This window comes from Ischnura elegans, chromosome 7 (assembly GCF_921293095.1).
Source record: "Ischnura elegans chromosome 7, ioIscEleg1.1, whole genome shotgun sequence".
In the NCBI taxonomy this organism is placed as follows: Eukaryota; Metazoa; Arthropoda; class Insecta; order Odonata; family Coenagrionidae; genus Ischnura; species Ischnura elegans.
In genome coordinates this window covers 38,787,832-38,809,540 of record NC_060252.1, presented here as the reverse complement: position 1 = coordinate 38,809,540, position 21,709 = coordinate 38,787,832, and the positions used below count along the sequence as shown (strand labels likewise).

The 21,709-nt window shown below is 37.2% G+C and overlaps 1 protein-coding gene across 5 annotated transcripts in view; it reads right to left on the bottom strand.

The window, feature by feature from the left end:
* LOC124162178 overlaps positions 1–21,709 on the bottom strand; it is a 78,405-nt gene that overhangs the window by 10,982 nt on the left and 45,714 nt on the right. For all 5 annotated transcript variants that reach the window (XM_046538605.1, XM_046538606.1, XM_046538608.1 and 2 more), the window contains 5 exons: positions 15,006–15,383; positions 12,291–12,943; positions 4,428–4,607; positions 3,571–3,665; positions 479–605 (listed from right to left, as the gene is read on the bottom strand). In XM_046538605.1, coding sequence (XP_046394561.1) covers positions 479–605; positions 3,571–3,665; positions 4,428–4,607; positions 12,291–12,943; positions 15,006–15,383 — 1,433 coding nt within the window. The remainder of the gene's footprint in view (positions 1–478; positions 606–3,570; positions 3,666–4,427; positions 4,608–12,290; positions 12,944–15,005; positions 15,384–21,709) is intronic.

The window sequence follows — 21,709 nt, the reverse complement described above, 5'->3', positions numbered from 1 at the left end:
CTAAACCAAGAACCTGAGAGATTTCCAATTTTAGGCATGTAGCATGAGACAAAAACTTAGCTTAGTAAAAATAGGAACTTCATAACAATAGAAAATATGAGAAAAAGACCATAGGAAACATCAATTTATAGTAAAGCAAATGACTGTGTGTCACATAGGAATGTCAGGTAAATGGAAAGAAAATCCAGTTTTGAAACACTAAGAAAAAATAATAGTTAGCCTCTCAGGAAATAACATTAGACAGATTTATGACTGAGGAAGACGATAGCCGCTCAAATTAAATATTGTCAACTTAGCTGCCCATAAAGAAAAAAATAACTTATAATTTAACATGTGTGACAGACAGATTGGAATAGTTTATACATCTTCCACATACTGAGGGCACAATGAACATTATAATATTGTACATATGTGTATTATAATCATCGCAGCACATATTTAGAACCATCACTCAGCAAGATAAATTAAGGCCACTGACCATGAATCATCATGCACCGACATATGGTCATCCTTTGAATGGGAAGGCTGTGGACTTTGCTGACTTTCCCAAGGAACATCATGAGAAGAAAAACCTACAGCACCATACAAAGCCCCTGTTTCACTTCCTGCAATAAAAAAATGAGTAATAAACGACACAGAACAAAAATGAATTTTACCATTTAATATGATCAATCAAAATCATCTTCACCGCAAAGCTTAAAACCAATGTGTGTGTCAACTGGGTTGCATGGTGAGTAGATCTTTAGCTATAGAGGTTAGCTGAATGATAAGCAAAATTACTTTTCAAATACGCAGGCATAGAAAAATGGACACCATTCTGAGGTGGTATAGGTCTATCCCTGGTTAGGAAGCATACTCAAATACAGTGCAACCTCGATAAAACGAGACCCCACGGTGCTCAAATAAACACTCGCTAAACCGAATTGTCGTTTTACCAGAGGTGGAGCAAATTTAGCCAATATACCAATTGCGAAAAGTTATACAGGAACAGGAGTGGTGCGGCGACATATAAATTTATATCCAATAAACGTAAGCATAAATCCAGACGAAAGGCGATTGTTTTTTTGCATCACTAAATTTCCTTACTTAAACAACAACTAACAATTGAAACAATTTATAAGCGCTGTACTGAATAAAAACCATTCAAAGCATTGCATTGACAATCATTATGCCAATGCACAATCGATGAAGCCATTTTTCTATGTACTTAATTAGAGCATTTACGTGATCATTCTATTATTTTGGTATTTTCCACTGAAAATTCAAAAATAACTGATAAAATTGTATTGCGGTTATTTAGTGCCTCAAATGCTTCCATTGGTGTATGTTTATTGTTCCTGTACGTTACGCGGCAGTTAATATATCAGCGGCAGCTATTGAAATAACGTATCGCATTTGTTTCTGCAGATGAAAACGGTGGAAGGTTTGTTGATGGAAACTTTCACGGGGTGGTGCAGCATGCGTAGCAAGGTTTTCGGGTTGACCTCTGCATCATTTCATCTTCATGACGACAGTTTCGCCGACGTTGCAGCTGGCGTCTTCAGGTTCGAAGTGTTTGATGCAGGTTTTTGCCCGTCTTATATAGGCCTTGGTTTGGGCTAGGTGCGTTCTGATTGGTCCGTTCGGGTAAGAGTCTCTTCCAGGTGTTTGAGAGTGAATAGCTGTCCTCCCTGTTGAATGTGGATGTTTTCGCTATTTCGATAGCCTCTTGTATGAGTCGGGGAAAGTAATGCTTCTCTCTAGCGATGAGTTTTGCATTTTCAAAGTCCACATTGTGTATTGGTCCTTCCCATGCTTGCTCGGCGATGGCATATAAACGAAACTCTATTTTTGGTGGCCCTTAGGCATTCTTGCATTCTGCATTTCATGGCTCTTGATGTTTGGCCAAGGTATGAGTGTCCGCAAGAGCACTTAACTTCATATATTCCGCTTTGGGTATTCATGGGCACGCAATCCTTGGCCTTGTATAGGAGTTTGGATGTCTTCCTGACACAGTTAAAATGTGTCACTTTATTATGTTTCCCCAGAATTCTTGCGATTTTTTTACGATGTCCCAGCTACATAGGGAATTAAGGCATAATTGGAGATTTTGTTCTCTTCTATATCCCGCTCCATTTTCCCGACGGTCCTTTTTTGGGCCAGTTGTTTGCGCTTCTTCTCTTCCTTCGCAACTATGTTGTCAATAGTGTTGACAGAGAAGTCATTTTTCCTGAGGGCATTGATGATGAGGTGTTCCTCGTTCTCAATGGAGTCTCCGTCGCAAATCAAAAAAGCATTGGTAAAGAGTGCTAAAGGTGGCTCTCTTCTGCTGAGGGTGGTGGTGGGAGTTGGCATTCAGGTACTGATCTGTGTGCGTTGGCTTATGGTACACCGAGTGGCCAAGCCTTCCATTCTGTTTTTTTGGAGACGAGTACATCCAGGAAGGGTAACTGCCCATTTTCTTCAATCTCCATGGTGAAGTTGATGGAGCTGTTTTGGATTTTTAAGTGGCGTAAGAAATTGTTCAGTTAGGATTTTTCGTGTGCCCACATGACAAAGGTGTTGTCGACATATCTCAGGAACATTTGTGGAGGTTTTTCATATATCCGCAGGGCCTTCTCCTCGAGTTTTTCCATAAAAAAAGGAGGAGGAGGAGAGAAAAAAATAAAGTAGCAGCCAATCATTGCCAACCTTTTGTACTCGCTTTAACGAGGCTCCACTATAATGCTTAACCTTTTAAGATACCATAACTTGGATCTGGGAAGCTAATAAAGAGGTCATTCACTCTGACCCAAAACTGCAATTCATGAAAAGAATTATCATACAAGGTTAAGCCCATCGATTTTTTGCCATGAATAGAATGAGAAGTAGGTGATGGATCAAATCACAGAAAAATAAGGTTCTCTATATTTTTCATACTCTATCACAATGGAAAATGAAAATAAATCATTGGTGAATCAGCCCATTATACTTCCCATCACTTAAGGGATAGAGAAGCAACTCTTCTTTATGTGACAGAAAGTGGAGACCATGGTGATACAATACAGAGGGTGTAGTGATATTCATTTTAATAAGCACTTGGAAAAATCTACTTTAATGGCTAAGTCCTGCAATGAGGAATGCAAAGGGATATCACCACATTAAGTACTACATATTCTCAAAAGTCATACCTTTTAATTATGTATTTTATTCCTAGTTTAAGATGTTATTGAACCCTCAAGAGATATTTTACTCAAACAACATATGTATGTATCTAAAACTGGGTTGGCATTAAGGAAACGAGTTTCATCAAACAGCATAAAATACTTAAATATTAAAACACAGGCAATGAATCCTCAGTAAAAAAATCATGATATGAAATAAATACAAGATAAAGAAGTACATAGTCTCATCTTTTTTTAGGAATGGTAGGTACAAAGAGAAAATTAAAATAGCTTTTGAGGCAAATATCACTACAAACAGGGATGTGGAAAATATGTAACCACTAACTTGTTCAGCTTGAATCAGTGTTAAAGTCAAGACCTGTTATAGTTTGATATTAACTTAATAAGAAACATTTGACTGACAAAAGGTTTGAAACGAGATAATTACCCAATCCTGAAGTCTGGGCCATGAAATTGGTGTTATGGTGCACAGATGATCCAGTTTGCTGCTGTTCTGAGTTTAACTTTTCCTTCTGAACTGGCCTGTGAAGAATAGTGCAAATATACAATACCAAAGAATAATGTATGCTTAACGTAAAACATGAACAGGTGGCTTAGCCAATTAGTGCAAAATTTATATTTTAATGCTTTTGAGAGCTACTCTATCCTCAAATAAAATCAATGATGCAATAACTTTAATTTTTTCTCAGAGGTTTTCAGAGAGTTATTCCAATGAAGCCAATTTACCAGGTAATTCTGCCATGCTGTGTGTTCAAAATGAATTTCATAATGGTCACATTATATTCACAGTAACTATCAGATCAGGTCCAAAGACTAAGGACCTAATATAAATGGAATCTAACTTTCAGGAAGACAACAAAAAATACGTAAAATAGAATTCAGTTACATTTACAATTAGAATAGTTGTACCCATTTTATATAGCATTATAAAATTGGATTACTTAATAATCAAGATCTATTATACCTAGCAGATTAAACTGTTGATGCCGAAACATAATCACTTGTTGTTAGTGTACACTTTCAACAAATGACAGCTTAGCATTTTGATTTGAGTTGTACTCAGTTTCACAATGGAGAGTATTTTAAAATATGCTTCAAATTTACAAGTTACCACCACATTTCTTGTTTATGTAAGGCTATAATTTTTCATTAAATATTGAAAAACAAAGAAAAAGGGCTTCTGCAAAATTTAAACCAAACAGCTTATATGTCTAATGGGAAGGAAAGGACAGACACAAAAATATATTCTAAATGATGATTTTTCCATTAAACAGCAATTCTTACATAGACAGTCGAGAAGATTGAGAAACAGGAACTGGTGAGGCATTTAGTCCAGCTGCAGGCATGGGAGGGCCATGAGAAGCCGTCCTGAGGAAGTTATGAGAGCGCATAACCAGCGGACTTGGAATGTGAGGACCCTCATTTGTTTTACTGCTCGTCGACAGCAGATTTTGCCGAGAATAACTGGTTCATGCAAAAAATTTAGATATTTTTAACTGACAGCATCAGTACAAAAAAATACTACATGCACCAACTGGAAGAAACAATGTATTTTCCAAGGCAAGGAAACTCACCGTACATGAAAAACATTTTTTTTTAGAAAACTGTTTTCTTTAGCAGATGGAAATTTGAGGGAGGAAAACAATGCAATAATTACATTTTACACTACCCATTAAATAACCTTAAACAGGAAGTGAATAATAAGAGTCATTGTTTCTTCATAATTTTTACGTCAACCAATATCACATAAATCCACTCAGAAGAAATTCATTCTTGGGTCGACAGGATGAACGTAAAGAGATACATTCATCCCAGCAAAATGATCATGGTAACAACACATTTAGAAATCAGCACTAATGTCCAGTTGATGTAAACCAATTTTTTAAAATGGAGTTATGGATGAGAACACCATGCATACTCAGTTCTATTATAATAAAATTTCATTTTATTTGGGCATTAGAGATTTGTATACCATATGGGGCTCCATATATTGCTAAAAGTTACAGGAACTAGAGAATTCTAACCGGAATATAGCAAAAGAGTATGAAAAAATCATGAGGGGAGGGGGAAAATTCATTCACAAGAGTCACAAAAAGATTTTAGTCAGTAGAATAAATACTTCTCTCCAGATCATGACATACAACTACTATCTCAACTCTATAGGTATTTATCAAAATAACTGGAATTGATAATTGTCACAAGAGATAACTTTTTACCTACCAATTCACTTTAATGGTGAGTGGCCAAAATGAATCTTAGTTTCTGACTGTCTGTCTTGAGAAAGTAAAAATGCAAATAAAATCTTTGAGAGCTCAGAAGAAATCTTTTAAAAACAACGATAAAATGAAGCAAGTTTTTGAGCCATTGATATAAATTTATGGAAAACAGGGGGGATAGAATGAAACACTAATTTAATCAAACAGAGTTTCTCCAAAACGTTCCAAAAAATGTTAGTATCCTTCAAAAATAGTGACTTGACTTAAAATGTAGACCTATTAAAGGTAATACTTTCATTCATACTCATGCATAAAGGAACCTACAACACGGTGGGGATACTTTTTTAAGGAGTAAAAACTTTTTTGTTAAGAAACACAAAAATTTAACCTAATCATGATCATGTGAACACCAAAAAGTCATGATTTTTCCCCCATATTGGAAGAAGCGGTGATTACATGAATTTAAGTACAAATAAACCAAACCTAATAGTTCTCACACATTCAAAATTATTATGGGCATACGGGTATTTTTAGGGGACAATATCCATCATCACATCACTACTAGAGGGTAAGTAAATACCCCATGTACTCTGGAAAAAAATTCAAAAGTTAATTCCCAGCGATGAAACTATCAGAACACTCTTCCGTGCAACGCCACACATGAGAACCATTATGAGAAAAAAAGGGATCAACAAGTGGAAAACGAAAAAAAAATCAAGCTTTGAACTTACCAAATATTATCAGGATACATATTTAATGATGACAGTTGAATGTATCTATGAATGAGTAACAGTGAAAAATGAATAAATGAAAATAAACATATGCTATAGGTATGACTTTCACGAAAAGAGGAGACAAGAGCTATCCATCCATCGACCCTTATCATGACGTGATACATTGTCTGATAGTAAAACATACAGAAATTCAAATTTGTTAACTATGGAATTTTATGAAACTCATTGGAAAATAGAGCCTAACAGCCTATTTAACTTCAATTTAATAATTATGGACAAAAAGTAGCCAGAGGTCTAGAATAAGTTTAACAAATAACCCTCCCTTATTGGTTTCCCTGGTGTAATGAATCCCTTACTAAAATTTTTAATGCTTGGTATTCTATTCCATAACACCTATTTCCGTGTCCTTTCACAGGTGAAGTTGTAAATTCCATACCACCAGGTTTCCACCTGCGTTGTTTTTTTAGGTTAACTGTTGTATTCAAAAAAGAAGAATGCTGGAGGAACCATGGCAGTATGGAGTAAAGAATTTGAGCCTGTGAAAGGTCTCTAATAGAAAAATTTGTCACACAGACCTCATTACCATGGATGCTGCTTTGATAGTAAAAATATGATATTAAAAATAAATACAGTAACAATTTAAACAGTAATAAGTTGATTAAACCTTTGAAAATGGAAAATGATAATTTAGAATTAGGTATCTATTATCATTGCCTTAAAAAAAAATTGGGATAAAGACAAGACCATCGAGTGCAGTAGTACATAATTAAAAAGAGAAATATGTATACTGAGTATATAATTTAAAAAATCGATTTACAGAAAAAAATAAAATACAAATCTGTAAAAATGTTAATGCTAAATCAATAAATATTTCTTTACAATTAAACTTATTTGGATTTTACATAGATTCATCCTTCAAGCACTTCAACGCTGGGAAATACAATTTTTTAAATAGATATCCTTCAAATACAGCCTTAAGAAGGCTGGTACTTATTACCTAACTTCTTAAAGTCAATTGGTAATTTGTTTTAACTCTTGCTTCCATTTCGTGTGGAGCATATTGCATTCACCCCGTTCCAATTAAAACACCATGGAGATCTACCGGTGCTACGATCTGAGATAGAGGAGAATTCGGTGTAATAATTTTTGGCAGGTAAAACCAGAAAATGTAAAAATCAGCAGGGGAGTGCAACTATTTTTAGGGAAAGGCAAATGGATTTTGAGTGATTATATGGTGGAATGTGATAATTTCAAGAATTCATTTTTACACAGTAAATAAATCATTGGGGAAGGGGCATATCCCCCGGAATAATATACGTACATACTTTGCAGCACCCTAGGCTGGAAATCAGCGCATAATTTCAATAGGACATCAATTCCATTTATTTCATTACATATTTGTCAACTCATTTTGTTGGGAGGTTACCTCTGCTTCTGCTCCAAAAATTATTTTTATAAAAGCTTATCATATACATAAAAACTTAACATATGGCAACATGGTGATTAGCATCATCCATGATAAATAGTGCTCCTTCATTTTAGCTGATAAAAATTTTTGTGGCCTCATATATTTTGCATTTTTACATGACTTCAGCATTTTTTGCATTAAATAAAATTTTATCCTCACTTTCAGATGGTGTTCCAACAACATTCAAAAACTGCAAGGAACAATAAGACAGGGAAAATAAGCATTAGCGAAAATTAAGGAGCTCTAATGATAAATCATTTCTTGTAAGAACTTATTCACAGGTATACACCCATGTACCTGAAATCCTGAAAAAAAAGCAAAGAAAACATTCCCAAAATGTAAAAACTGGATTAGTGTCCGATAACGAGTGTGGATATTTAATTCACAGTTTCCAGCTCAACTTGTGAAATTCATTTTCACTAATGAAAAAAATGCATGACTCTTTACACATTTATTTTCACCAAAAGTCATTCAAGCAACTTCTATGCCTCTGTGGGAACTTGGTGTCTGTCTACCTTATCCAAAATGCCTTTAGTTCAAAAACGACCCAAATATCTTTTATTATAAAAATCCAAGACTAGAAAAATACATCATGGTATTAACTTTAGGAGGTTAACATGACTTTACATATATTGCAGCATGAGAACAAATCATCATTCACCATCACCTGAACTGAGCTCCAAAGCAACAGTGTCCTTCAACCTGTGGGCCTGTCATGGTGCAACTAGTTTTGATACATTATAGCATTGTATTCATGCAAAATTCGATCTAAGCATCATGAAATGACACCAATATGTCAAAGCTCTCAATAAATTCAATAAAATAAATTGAGTAATCTATCTTTAGTATAAATGAACAGAAGGAATATTCCTTTTTATTGCAGATATCAATCAACTGATGGATCGTTAGAGTTATTTTCTAAATGATATCATAAATTAAAGTTTAAGAGATGTATTATAAGGAATTGATGTGGGAAAGGTCTAAGGTTGTAGGAAAGTAACTTTTCAAAGTCTTGCTCTAAACTATTAGTAATTACCACTGAGTATTGCTTGATGAGCAAGTAGAAAAGCAACACAATACATCTTGATTGAAGATGATGTTTTATTACACATCTTGACAGTTAGTAGAAATTGCTAAAAAATTGAATTCCCAATATACTGTAATTATTTCATTAATTGAGTAAAATAGGCTCATAATTAAGTCATAGAGACATTAAAGACATCGAGTTTGACTTTCTCCCTAACTGACAGAGAAATTTATTATTAAGTTTCTCCACTTACTTCCTATTTCAGAACCTACCAGAGCAATTTACACATCTTATTTGGTCTGAATGTAAAATTTAAATTGTACTGTTCACAAAAAAATTGTGATTGCCCAATACTGAATTAGGATACTAAAATAATTGCAAAGAATTCGCCAACTTGTTTCTCATTTTTTATATTCCTCTGAATATAACGTTAAGGGAAACAGTTTTCAATGGAGAGACTTATATATGGGAATAAAGAAATTCTGTATGCCCAAATTACTCTTAGGAATGACATTTACCTCTACAGACAATGCAATACCTTTGATTTCAAGCCATTTGGTTTTCATAAAAGCCAAATTAAATTGTAGATTCAATGTCTTTTTCAAAAAGAACATATTTTGTTTTTGAACATGTAAAGTTATATGCATGCCTATGGCTTTCTCGAATATTCTTTGGAAGCAAATTTCCTGTGGTAATTGGTATGGAAAGCTTTTAACATAAATTTGTAAATTTAATTTTTTTATTTTATTTTATTCTCAAACCACCGGATACAGCTTTTATTGGCCATTTTACACCGGGGTGTTCAACAAATGTAGCAAGTAAACATACACAAACGACCATGCCCTGGACTGGAGAAACCTACCCAGGCGGGACTTGAACCCGCGACCTCTTGTTTGGCAGGCAAGAACGTTACCCCGCCGCCACCGAGATGATCAAAATTGGAAGGCATATTTTCCAGCGCTTATTGCCAATACTTCAATATGAATGGTCTCTTTTATGCTAGATAGATGAATACACCTATTTAATTATAAAAATTAACCCATCATTTTTCAAAACATTTCTATCCCATAAAATTCAATCTTCAACGTTGTGGGTAGCAGGGGCACAGCTAAGAATTAACCCGTCAGCGCCCAAATCACACATCTTTCCCTTTTATAAAATATGATACATATGAGCTCAACACAATGAACACAATTCAAACTGACTGAATAATAGAGGAAACCTTCTACTAAGTATGTGCACCAAAATGTACGCTAAAATTCACATATAAAATGCATTGCAGGAGTATTGGCTCGCCACTGCACTGGGTGCCATATGGCACCAGTGGGCATTGACGGGTTATGGCTAGGGGGGGTTTCAGGCGCAACTAATACTTAGGGGAGTAGAGGTATTGCATACCTTCCAGGGTAAGTGGGAGTTGCGGGGGCCCTCCTCCAGAAAAAATTTAAGAATAATGGTTCAAAATGGCGATTTTTACAGCTTTCTGAGGGATATTTGATTAATCCTAACATTATGCTATAAGTAATACTGATCCAATTAAGCTAAATGGGTTTAACTTAAAAATTTCTCTGAGCTCTGGGGGGGGGGGTTTATCCCCCAAAACCGCCCCCTCGCTGCGCCACTAGTGGGCAGAGATCACATACGGAACTTGTCATTAACTTTTATTCAAAATCCTTGAGCATCGTAATAAGTGCCCATAATCTACTTTATTTGTACATAAGGTCTCATAAAAAACAAGATAATTCACCTATGAACACCGTTTTGTGACTGCTCCAATGCCTATCCACGCTCACGAATATCAACAAAAAAACAACAAAAGGCTGATTTATCAATTCAAGGTAAGCATTCAAAAGTTTTGAAAAAAGGGACTACATCAATTCTGTCAATCTTTGGATACTTCTACTAGCTAATGATGGCTACTGAAGGAATTCTTTTGCTACAGAAAAATCATATATGCAACACTAGCATGCTGGAATACTAATCATATGATGATTTTTGGAAAGAATTCATTAGTTACAAGCCTCATAGAATTAGATTACTGAAATGTGTATGTATCTAGGTTCATTTCGAGGGGCCACATAATTCTTTAGGTACTTAGCAGGTCAAAACCCTTTCCTCCCTTAGCTTCAAACCCCTTTTGGACCGTTATAGGAAAAAGACCATCCCCCTCAGTTATTGTTCTTTGTTTTGGGGGTGTAATTTGGCGGCACTATTAATTTGGTTTCAAGTTGGTACCAGGAAAAGATTCCATTTCCAGGGCTAAGTTTTTTCGGTCCAGTTATTTACTACACCAATCTCAGAAAAAGAATTTACCTCCCTAACCCACTGCCCAAGAAGAGGATGATGTGAAATGCTTTCATTATCATTAGAGGTAATAATACAAATAACAGTTAGTTTTGGAAGTAAGTACATATTTAAAAATGCAGCCAGCAACTCCAGCTCCAACATGCTGCCATCCACTCTTCATATCATTAATATGACCTATTTTTGCTCCTCAATATTCTTCCAACACCCTCCTTTTAAACTCTACCTCCAGTATACTAGTCCCATTTATTTATCATGAATCACTATGGAACATTTTATTAAGAAAAGAAACTTTTCACCAACATTTCTGTCTTTCAACCATTGATGAATTCAAATGACTTCCCATTACTATTGCTCTCTTCATCAACATCTTTTCAACCTGCACTCCATACTGACCACAATTCCTCAGGGCCCAGAATACTGCGATACACTGTACCCTGTGCTCAACAATAAAATTTACAACAGAATTCGTATGCCTAAATAAATTAATATGATGTACATACTTTCAATAATGAAAATCAGTTCTATAATTTTTGTACAAAGTTGCAGTCTTTCAATGGCAATGAATGTGCCGAAATATTGTGCAAAGAAGTAATAATGTTTGAAAATAAATACCCATAGAAGAATATTGAAATTCCTCACTTACTAATTGTCAGTGATGGGAAATTTTCCTTCAAGCTAAGAAATGCTTTGAGTACAATAATGAAAGGTATGCGAAAAAAATTAGTTTGAAATGATGATGAGTCTTTCCACATTCTAACAGTTTTGTATTCAAATTAGGAGAAATAAGGAAAGAATACATAAAATAAACATACATGACATATTTTTTCTTTATTGATCTTTGCAACTGATACAATAAATTATTGAATGTTAAGTTATTGCACAACGTTTGACACAATGAAACACACTTGCCAATTACTTAAATAACATTCCACAGCAACAGAAATACAATAAACTAATTCATGCTGCTTGACAAATAAAAAATTGACCTATTTTCATGTGTCAATTATCTCTTTTTAATTTTCCAATGAAAATGATTCAAACAGAAGTTATTCAATACCTTTGAAAGAAAATGTGTAATTCAGTGAAATGGTTCGCTTAAAAACAAAGCATAATTTCTGAAATAAGGCCCAATTTCTAATAAAAACATTTTAGCATAATATGTATTTGGAACAACAATAGAGAGTATGTAAATTTTTTCATAGAAGAAGAGAAAAATAACATCCTGAACACAAAGAAAGTGAATTTCTTCAAAAGCGTTTCAAACCAAAAGATAAAAGTGCTGCCAATAACCAGGTTCTGTTAAAATTGTTGTTTAAAAAAGTATTCATTCAGATCTCCAACATTCTCCCCACCTGAACAAGTACTTTGCGACTAATTGATAATTTGAAAGCTCACCTCCTGAAATTATCCCAATAGTTATTCGCTCGGATTCCGGGAGGAACTTGATTGTTGAGAGCAACCGGTGGACCCCTTGCAGCAGCACCTGGATGAAGGGCCCAATGGTCCGCATGACTGTAGGAAGTGGTGCTGTGCGGAGGTGGAGGGAGATGGTGATCAGTTGGGAAGGGATAATTGGAGCCGGGTGAGGTCAGGTGAGGGTCAGCCGTCTGCGGAAGAAGGTGAGGGAGACCCATCATGGGTGCTCCAGAGGCACAGAGGTTTGGGAGGGAGTGAGCACTAGAGACACCTGAGGTAGCTCCCAACACGGCAGTGCCGTGTGCTGCGGCACCATCACCGGGGATCATTCCCTCCCGACCAGCCTCAGGGAAACTGGCGGGAGGGTGAGATGGTTTGAGTGGCCGCCCTTTGAGGGTGGCACCAGCGACCATCCCAGCACCTACCCTTAATGGCATTGGCTGAGCGACTGATATGGGAGCAGGGAATGAGGTCTGGGAATTGGGAGTGATCACGCGATTGGGGTATGACAAGGAGTGGGGAAGGACTTGGGGTTGCTGGAGTTGAGGGTGTTGCTGCATCTGGATGTTCCGCAATTCATCTTCGTCTTGGTTTGCGGCCGGTCTTGGCTCGTGACCCACCCTTTCCTGAATCTGAAACACATTGGATGGAAGGAATACATAAGAAACCATAACAGATTAAAATCAAACACAAATGTATCTAAGATTGGAAAAGTGGTTTTCTGAATGCGTATGATAATACCAACCCCAATTATTAAAGCTTATAGATAATTATTCCAGAGATCATTGAAAAATTTTGAATCCTGAAATAAATTGTTCTATGCCATTGAGTGTTTTCTTCTTGATGCATGAAACTTATGTGAGCAAAAATTAATCCCATCCATTTTCATGGGAAGCCATCATTCAATGCATTGAAGTTGTATGAGCTATAACCATATAATAACAATTTATGACAATTTAAAACCCCTAATTTAAGATTCATAAAGATAATTCATCTGAATAGGGACAAAAATATTTAGATCCAAAAAACATTTCCCTTACAAGCCAATGTAACTTCCTGTTTTTAACCACCATCAAGGAGAATAAGAGGAAATTTTCCATTAAAAATCAATATTTAAAGTCGTTAAATAACTACAATATTCAAAGGAATTCCTTGATTAGTGCTTAAACACTTAGGGTATTAATACAAACAGTACATAATTTGCTCCATTATCTACCAAAGTAACAGTTCCACCATACCCATAGATGCCACTCACCTTGACCGCACGTAGTGACTAAAGGCCACAAATTTTCAATCGACAAATTCTAAGGCCACTGACTCAATTTCATAAAACATGCATAAATATATGGACCAATAAGAGCAATAAAATAAGCATTATAAAAAACAAAGAGTCTAAGCAAGAAAATAAGAGAGCAGCACACATTTTCAAAATAAAGGCATGTATATTTTAGAAAAAGCTGGCTAATAGAGTTTGACAATTGTTGATTAAGCCATGTAAAATAATAGCAATGTATCACACACAGATGTGTCTCTGACGTAAGTATTGTCAAAATAAAAAAGTAATAAAATATGCAAAGGAATAAACCCTAATAGGGTGAATTTCCAAAGTCTTCAAGTCCAGCCAAGTGGACTTGTGCCACTTTGGAACTCAATTGAAGCCATGAGTGGTAGTCAGATAAATTGAGGAACAAAAAAATATTCCAACCTTGCCCAGCTACACACATGCTTGAATCATAGGCTATGCTCTACCAAAAAGTAAAAATAAATATTGGTATATCTCCAAAAACCTAAATTATTTGGTTACAATATGCCAGGGATGCCGACTTAAAAAAAATATTGGGGGGCCCAAACCGGGGATCTTGCCCCAGGAAATTTTATGAGTGGTGAGTTTTAATTTTTTTAAGCATTTTAGAAGAGTCATGTGATCAATATTAGAACCCTGATAACTCAAATCTCAATATCTGGGCACTCCGGGGAAAATCGACAAGCCTGACACATTTTTTCCTCACACCCATAACGAATTTTTGAGGGGGCTCGGGCCCCCTCAGGCCCCATGGAGTCGGCGCCACTTCAGTATGCTATATAAATACTATTTTAAAAAAAACTCCTACAAGGCACACAAGCTTAATTTGTACATTCTGTTTTTGGGAGCAGTTGTTGACCAGCAAGAAGTGAACCATTAAGCAGCTACCCACAAATACATTAAAACGCAAAGAAAATGACAACCATTGACATTTCCCAACCTGAAAAAGGATCCATGAATTTGCAAAGAATACTATTACTAAGCAAACCACCAGTGTGGGTGCCTAGGGGTCCACCGTTTATGAAGGAATTCTTAGTAGCAAAAGCTACAAATAATTCCTTCACCCACATGGGTTTTTGATAATTTAAGAGGACAAGATGGTACAATTCTACAACACATATAATGCTACATGGCAACTCTTTCATGTGCATAGAACCATGGTCCTGAGGCTAAATCCAAATATGGAATGATAGACAAAAAAGCCACAGTGGAGAAGGATGCCTTGGTAACTTTTCAGATGCATTCATCATGATGTGGAGGATTCTTGTTTGAGCCCACACTAAGGCGAATAATGCTTCTTCTAAAACTATTGCAACTCACACATTAATAGCTAAATAATAGATAAGAGGATTAAGAAGTTAACAGAGTTAATTCTTATGAAGGATAAGTACCCCTTGCACAGTGGCCTGCAGCGAAGCTAGCTCACGATGCTGAAGCCAGAGTAGGTGACAGCACTGGCTAAGAGTCAGGAGTACCTGCTGCTGTTGGAGTTGGTGGGAGGCACAGGAGTGGAGGGTGAAAGAGGATGGGGAGTGGTCGGAGCCGGGGAAGATGGACGTCGGCGTCAGCATCCAAGGGGGAGTCATGTTGGGGAAGGGCCATGACGATGGGGCTGGAGGTGTGGCAAAACCAATCGGGTGAGGATGGGCCAAATTAAAGCCACCAGGCAATCCGGGAGGTAAAGTACAACCTTGTCCACCACCGTGGTGCTGCTGTTCTGACATGAGGGACTGGCACAGCGAGGATGTAGCCTCAAGTTGGCTTTGCAACTGTGGAAAGGAAGATAAGAACAAATCCATTAGCAACTAAAGATAACATAACCTAAAGAGTCAAATACCCTACAAACTCATGCAAGAGAAGCACCCCTATTTTGAGCTTCGGAGCTTAAGAAAAAAATGTTTGCAGCATTTTTCTTTATCCTATCGTGCAGTGTTGCAGATGTATGCCTACACTTTCGACAGTTATCTAAATTTCCACTTCCAATGCTAAAAATTTAAGTGGCATTTTTCAGCTAAATTTACATGATATGTAAGGTGCTTGGAGATAAGTAGGTATTCACTTGTGGTCTTAACCTTATGCTATTTATGGGGGATGGTCAGATCGGATACCTCAGATCTAAATATCCACGGATAATGCCCTTCACCTTATAATCTGGATCCAAAATCGCTGAAGAAATTAAATCTGATTCCAAAATTTTAAATCAATGCTTTCGTGAATGCAACGTCCCATAAAAGGAAGTAGGAAGTGTTCCGATCCTCTCTTCGCATACGCCGTTGCTCTACGATGCTTGTCCTACTCACGAACAATTTTGTTTAAAAGCTCTCTTTAAAAGCTCTAAAATTGTATTAGAATTTCAGCTTTGGAAAATTTTAAGGCAACACACGATAGGCACATAGCTTGAATCTTCCCAAGAGATTGAACAACAATTGGGGGAACCTCAGCGCCATAAAATAATGATCAAGGAATAGATTCCAAAAAACCACCCCCGGCCCTCCATCAGCCCATGCCTCTGAGGTTTTTTCCTTTCCGAGACCACACAGACAATAAATCATTATCTTTGAAGGAAAATATCAAGTTACATGGGAACAGTGGAAACATGTTTCATCCTTACCCCGTCTTACCAATTGACCTTTTTCGGCCTACCATCTTCAATTCTCCCAGTTTCTGAAGGCAAAATGCTAGGTCAGTCACTTACTGAACCCAAAGATATCTCAATAGCTTTCAGCAATTGTATGACATGCACGAGGATCAAAAAGGAATGAGAGCTAACACAATGCATTTCTGGAAGCAATAAAGTTTTTTAAGCTCAAATTGATTGACACAAAGCTTTCCAGTTACAACAAGGCTACTAATATTCAACATAGTCCAAACAGCACAACTTCTGAAGAAATAAGCATAGCATGATCGCATTTAAACAAGATGAGACGGACTGGAAACTTCAGGTAACACAAACTGCGTACATCATATAGCTCGCCTGCCTTCGCTTCGAAGACAATGATGTCAAATGCAAGATCGGACGTGTTCATCCGTTGTTCCCTCGCTTGTAGCCTCGTTGCTTGAAAAATGGAGGGAGTGTGCTCCTTCCCCTCTACCTCTCCTTTCGCATTCTTCACTTTTAAGCATTTCCGATTTCTTCTACCCCCCATTTAGTCTAAGAATGTACAAACTCATTTGAATTTTTTTTAACGTCAGGTTTTAACACCAATAAAATTTTCAATTGCAATAATCCTCATAATAGTGTCGGAAGATGATTTTTTAAAAATCAGGTCCTTAGCTTAATTGAAATTAATCAGCAAGACAGATGCTGACTATTAACCAGGTATTGTCCTTCAAAACTACGGGTTTCTCTAAGATTGATAGGCGATCTCTATTTGCTGTATAAATGAAACGGGATGTCAGTAGAATTCAAAATTGGTAATTTTGGTTCCTTCTGGCATCAGCTATTCAGGGTTAAAATTTAGTGACACAATTTTTCTCCACTCTGTATAACTTTGCGCCCATGCACGTAATTTCGTAAAATGTTACTTGTTCCATGTAGTGCTTACAAAGTAATTCTTTCACTTCCAATGGGTGAAAATAAGCCCTTACATAAATACTAGTGATGGGTCGGTTCGATTCCTTGATTCTTCGATTCCTCGATTCTCGGCCAAGAACCGGAATCGAAAACGAGTACTTGCCAAGGTGAAAAATCGATTCCGATTTCAGAAGTACTTCAAACCACAAAATATACGACCGCGTTTCCAAAAGTCATTTGAATTTTCGCGCCTCGTAATCGTGATAACAAAACATATATCTTTCTGGGATGTGCGAGTACTCGAAAATTCAAGTCGAGTAGTTGGTACTCGACTCGAGCGTTTCGAGTAGCATTACGAATGTCGAGTCGAGTAGTTAAGGTTATAGAGCTTTCGAGTATAGTAGGTCCATCGATCTGCCGACAGGAAGCGCTGTCATGAAAATCGTGTTATAATGCAGTTTTTAAAGCCGATAAGTCATCCTAATGCCTTGGCCTGGTAGTTTCAGCTTGCCGAATACACAGTGTCGACAATAGTTGTCGACATGGGCGCCGAATACCTTTACGGCAGCCGCGGCGGCCGATCGTCTTCCTACCCCGCGCACACTGGTCCGCAATCGGAAAAAGCTGGAATGAAGTCCAAAATGACCTTTTTGGGGAAAGAGACTTGAAACTTAGCATAAATACTCATAAATTATTACCAGATATAGATTTATATGCCGTTTTACATAAATACGACCCTTTAGTGAGATACAGTGGCCCAAACATGACCAATTTTTCAATGCCACGCGAGATATCGTTTTTCCTCAAAAAATCTTTGAATTTATCCAGGTGGTTTTGCGTTGGTATGAGTTTAATGGAATAAAAAAACGCAGTATTCCTTTGATTTGGTGCTTTTCCTATATTTTCAATGACTTTTGAAGATTTTGGCTCTCATCTGTCTGGTTTTACAACCCAAAATGGCCGACCCGTTTTTCACGTGAAATTTGACATAAAGTAGACATTATCTTTCGTTTACGAAAAATATAACTCGGAAAATTTGAACCACAATGTAAAGAGGAGATTTCTAAAGATTACTAAGTAGAAATCTTGGAAAAAAGTTTGCGACGAAGGAAATAAGAGCGATTTTTTAATCGCGCGTCAAGGCTGACCTACGCGCCGCGGACCTCTGAGGCTCGGTAACTGAGGCCGATTTTTCTAGTTTTTAAAAACATTAGTCTTGAAAATCGTCATGTAAAGCATGGATAATCGTCTTAATTGACTTAAAACACTAAACTGAGGATGTTAAAAAGGATTATGTATAGATCGATTAGGCCATTTAGCGCATTACTCGAAAGAAAATACTAAGGATTGGATATTTTTCGGAACCATCCCACGCATAAGAAATATGGCTCTGGTATTGAAGTAAAGTGAAGAAATTAAGTCAGCATGCTTAAGAGAGAGAAAAATGAACTGTTTCCACGAAAGGCAACAACTGATACCCTTTTCCCCTTTCCACCTTCGCCGAGGTGAGTCGCGCGGAAGGGGGAGTTTTCATATCACAAGGCATCTTTTAGCCTTTTTTATTACTGCGTCCGTCCGTTGTGATATTCATTTGTAGCGTTTAGTTTCTTTCTTGAACTTAAAAAAAGCAAGAGATTTTAACGCTGGTTAAATGACGTGAGAAGTATAGAATTATTTTGGCTCTACAAAACTAAAGTTTAGTTCTATAGTTCGTTCGCTTCGTCCACTTGAATTCCATGAAGATTCAAGGTCCAAATAAATCGTTGATATAATTTTTAATAAAAATTCCAAAGTCTCCAAAATCTTGCAATTTTGGTAGGAAAGTACTTGCCCAGTCACACAAGTGTGTAGCGAAAGCCAATTTTCTGCAGGCAGTAATACTGTAACATGGAGATGTCAACCTGCTGGCTGAGCATGTAATATAATTGGATTTTCTGCTTGAAAATTTGAAAGGGCCAAATATTACATGATTCATATACGTAGTATGTAATCTTTATTATAGCTGTGAAAATTACTATACTCAGGGCTCATTATAGGGCACAATCCTCATTATATTTTCCTTCTTACATTAGTGTAGACATTCATCATAGAAAATTGGAGTAGAATATATTGTAGTATGCATTGCTGTATTGCCTGGTTCAGAAATTATCATACTCGACTCGATACTTGCGAGTAATTTTCAACTTGACTCGAGATCAAAAAGTGCTACTTGGAAATCCCTTTTATATTCCAAAGGAGCAAATGCAGACTAGAGAGCCTGTGACAGGTATAAGACATATATAAGTCATGATACAGTGATGCATTTGGACAAGTACCCAAAGTCACCATAGCAAACACTGTTGAAGCTGAAGTGGAAGCTTATTTATCATAGATGAATGCACCACCAAATTCCTTCCCTGGGAAATACTGAAAGACTTGTATCTCCTACCTAAGGCTGAAAGTATTAGCGAAGAGGTTTCTTGCCATACCGCCATCCACTGTGTTCAGTGAAAGATATTTAGTTCTGCAGGAAAAATATGTGATGTAAAATGCAACAGGCTTTATCCTAGGATATCCTAGGCTATCCTAGAAAGCAAAGCATCTTCACTCTGTCAGCTGACAGAGTGAAGATGCTTTTATTTCTGAGCAAAAATTTAAAGTGTGTAAAAGGAGACTAAATTTGTGAGACATTATTGATAATGATAAGATATTATCAATAAAAGATAGATATTAAAGGAGATACTTTTATTTTAAATTTAAAAATGAGTGCTAATATTCTAAAGTAATACCTATCATGTAACATCACTTTTCAGGTATGTTCTGTTTTGAAATTTAGCTATTATACAGTAAACTCTTGATTTTACGAAGCAGGATTTTACGAAGTTTTCGATTATACGAAGTGATATTGCGGTCCCGGTGAAAAGCCTATGCTAAATACATGGCGCTATTCGATTATACGAAGTTTCGATTATACGAAATTTTTTGAATTTACGAACCTCGGCTCGGTCCCTAGGAGCAAATGGCATTCGTTTATACGAACTACGGCGAAAAATTTGTCAACAAAACTAGTTACGCCGGCGTAAGTAGCTAAAAAATCAGCGCTTCCAACTGTGGTCCATCAAAAGCGCGAAATCGTAAATGATAATGCAACTTTGGAGAGAAATGGGTCGCCAAAAATCTCACTGTGGGAATTAAGGGGGAGTAGGAGTTCAGTTAAAATATCGCGGCTGACATTATGCCCCTATTTACGAGCCTGTTCGTAAACATAGAATCGACAATAATTCGTAGTTTAACATGTCAGGAAGGTCGCGCGGAGTATTTCATACACCCCTAATTAACCCTTTGCACTGCTGTGAACGTACTTCGAAGACTACTTGACTACTTTTCGCCGAAGCACTTCGAAGGGTCCCTAATCCGGGACCCTTTCCTCGACGAGCTCACCCTCGCTGGCCCCTGAAACTGGGCTATTTTTTAATGCATTACCTGACGCAACCCTGGGTTTCAAAGGGCAAAGGTGCCATGGGGGGAAAAAGAGTAAAGTGCGTGTTACTGTGGGGCTGTGCGTCAACCAAACGGGCACGGACAAAATAAGCCCGTTGTCATTGGGAAATTTGAAAGGCCACGGTGCTTAAAACATGTAAAATTGGAAGCCCTCCCCGTTTTTTACCATGCAAATAAAAACAGCTGGATGACCCGAGAAATTTTCCAGCAAACGGTTATACGTCTACAGAGAAAAATTGCTGGAGAGAACAGCAAAATTGTTTCAATAATGGATAATGCCACCGTTCATAAATACGTGGAAGATCTAAAATTGGCTAATGTTCGAGTCCTCTTTTTACCCCCGAACTCGACTAGCAAGTCCCAGCCCTTGGACCAAGGCATTATCCAGGATTTTAAAGTCCTATACCGGAAGAAGCTTGAGCGGTATTGCTTGCGATGGATCGGTATGTATACATTCATCTATTTTGCTCATGTGCGTTTGGATATCGATTTAGATATTTTTATTCATAATTATCATTCTTTCAAATCTATTTGCTACTTTTATAAATGGGAACAGAAATGAATAACATCCCGAAATGGAGGTTGATACATGCAATCCGCGCCATAATATCTTTTCGTGTATATATTGGCCTTTGTGAATGAACAACTTAAATATCTTAAGTACTGGGCTCTATTTACCGCCAATTTATATTTCAGGCTTCTCGTAATGAAGACGCACTTCCAAGTCTAACCATGAACTTTCTTCTCACGCGCTTCCCCGTTCTCCCATGCTGGGGTTCTGTCTTTCCAAAGCCGTCCCTTCCCTCCTGCCGCCTTTGGCTGATCTTGCTGACACCCACCTTACGCATCCCAAACCCCTCCTTCCCCAGCATTTCCCATTCACTCCATCCCTAAGGAGACTGAGCTTGTGTGCGTCGCAAAAAAATACGGCCCCCAAAAGTAGACTGAGGCAGAGCTGAAGGCCATTTCCCCACCCTTCTTTGTCCTGCCTCCTTCACCAGTCCTTGTGCTGACCACACTTCTTCCCTCAGGCAATCCCCATCCCACTCTTATTCACCCCACCCACTGGGAACGTTCCCCAATTGTGGAGAAGGGCATGGT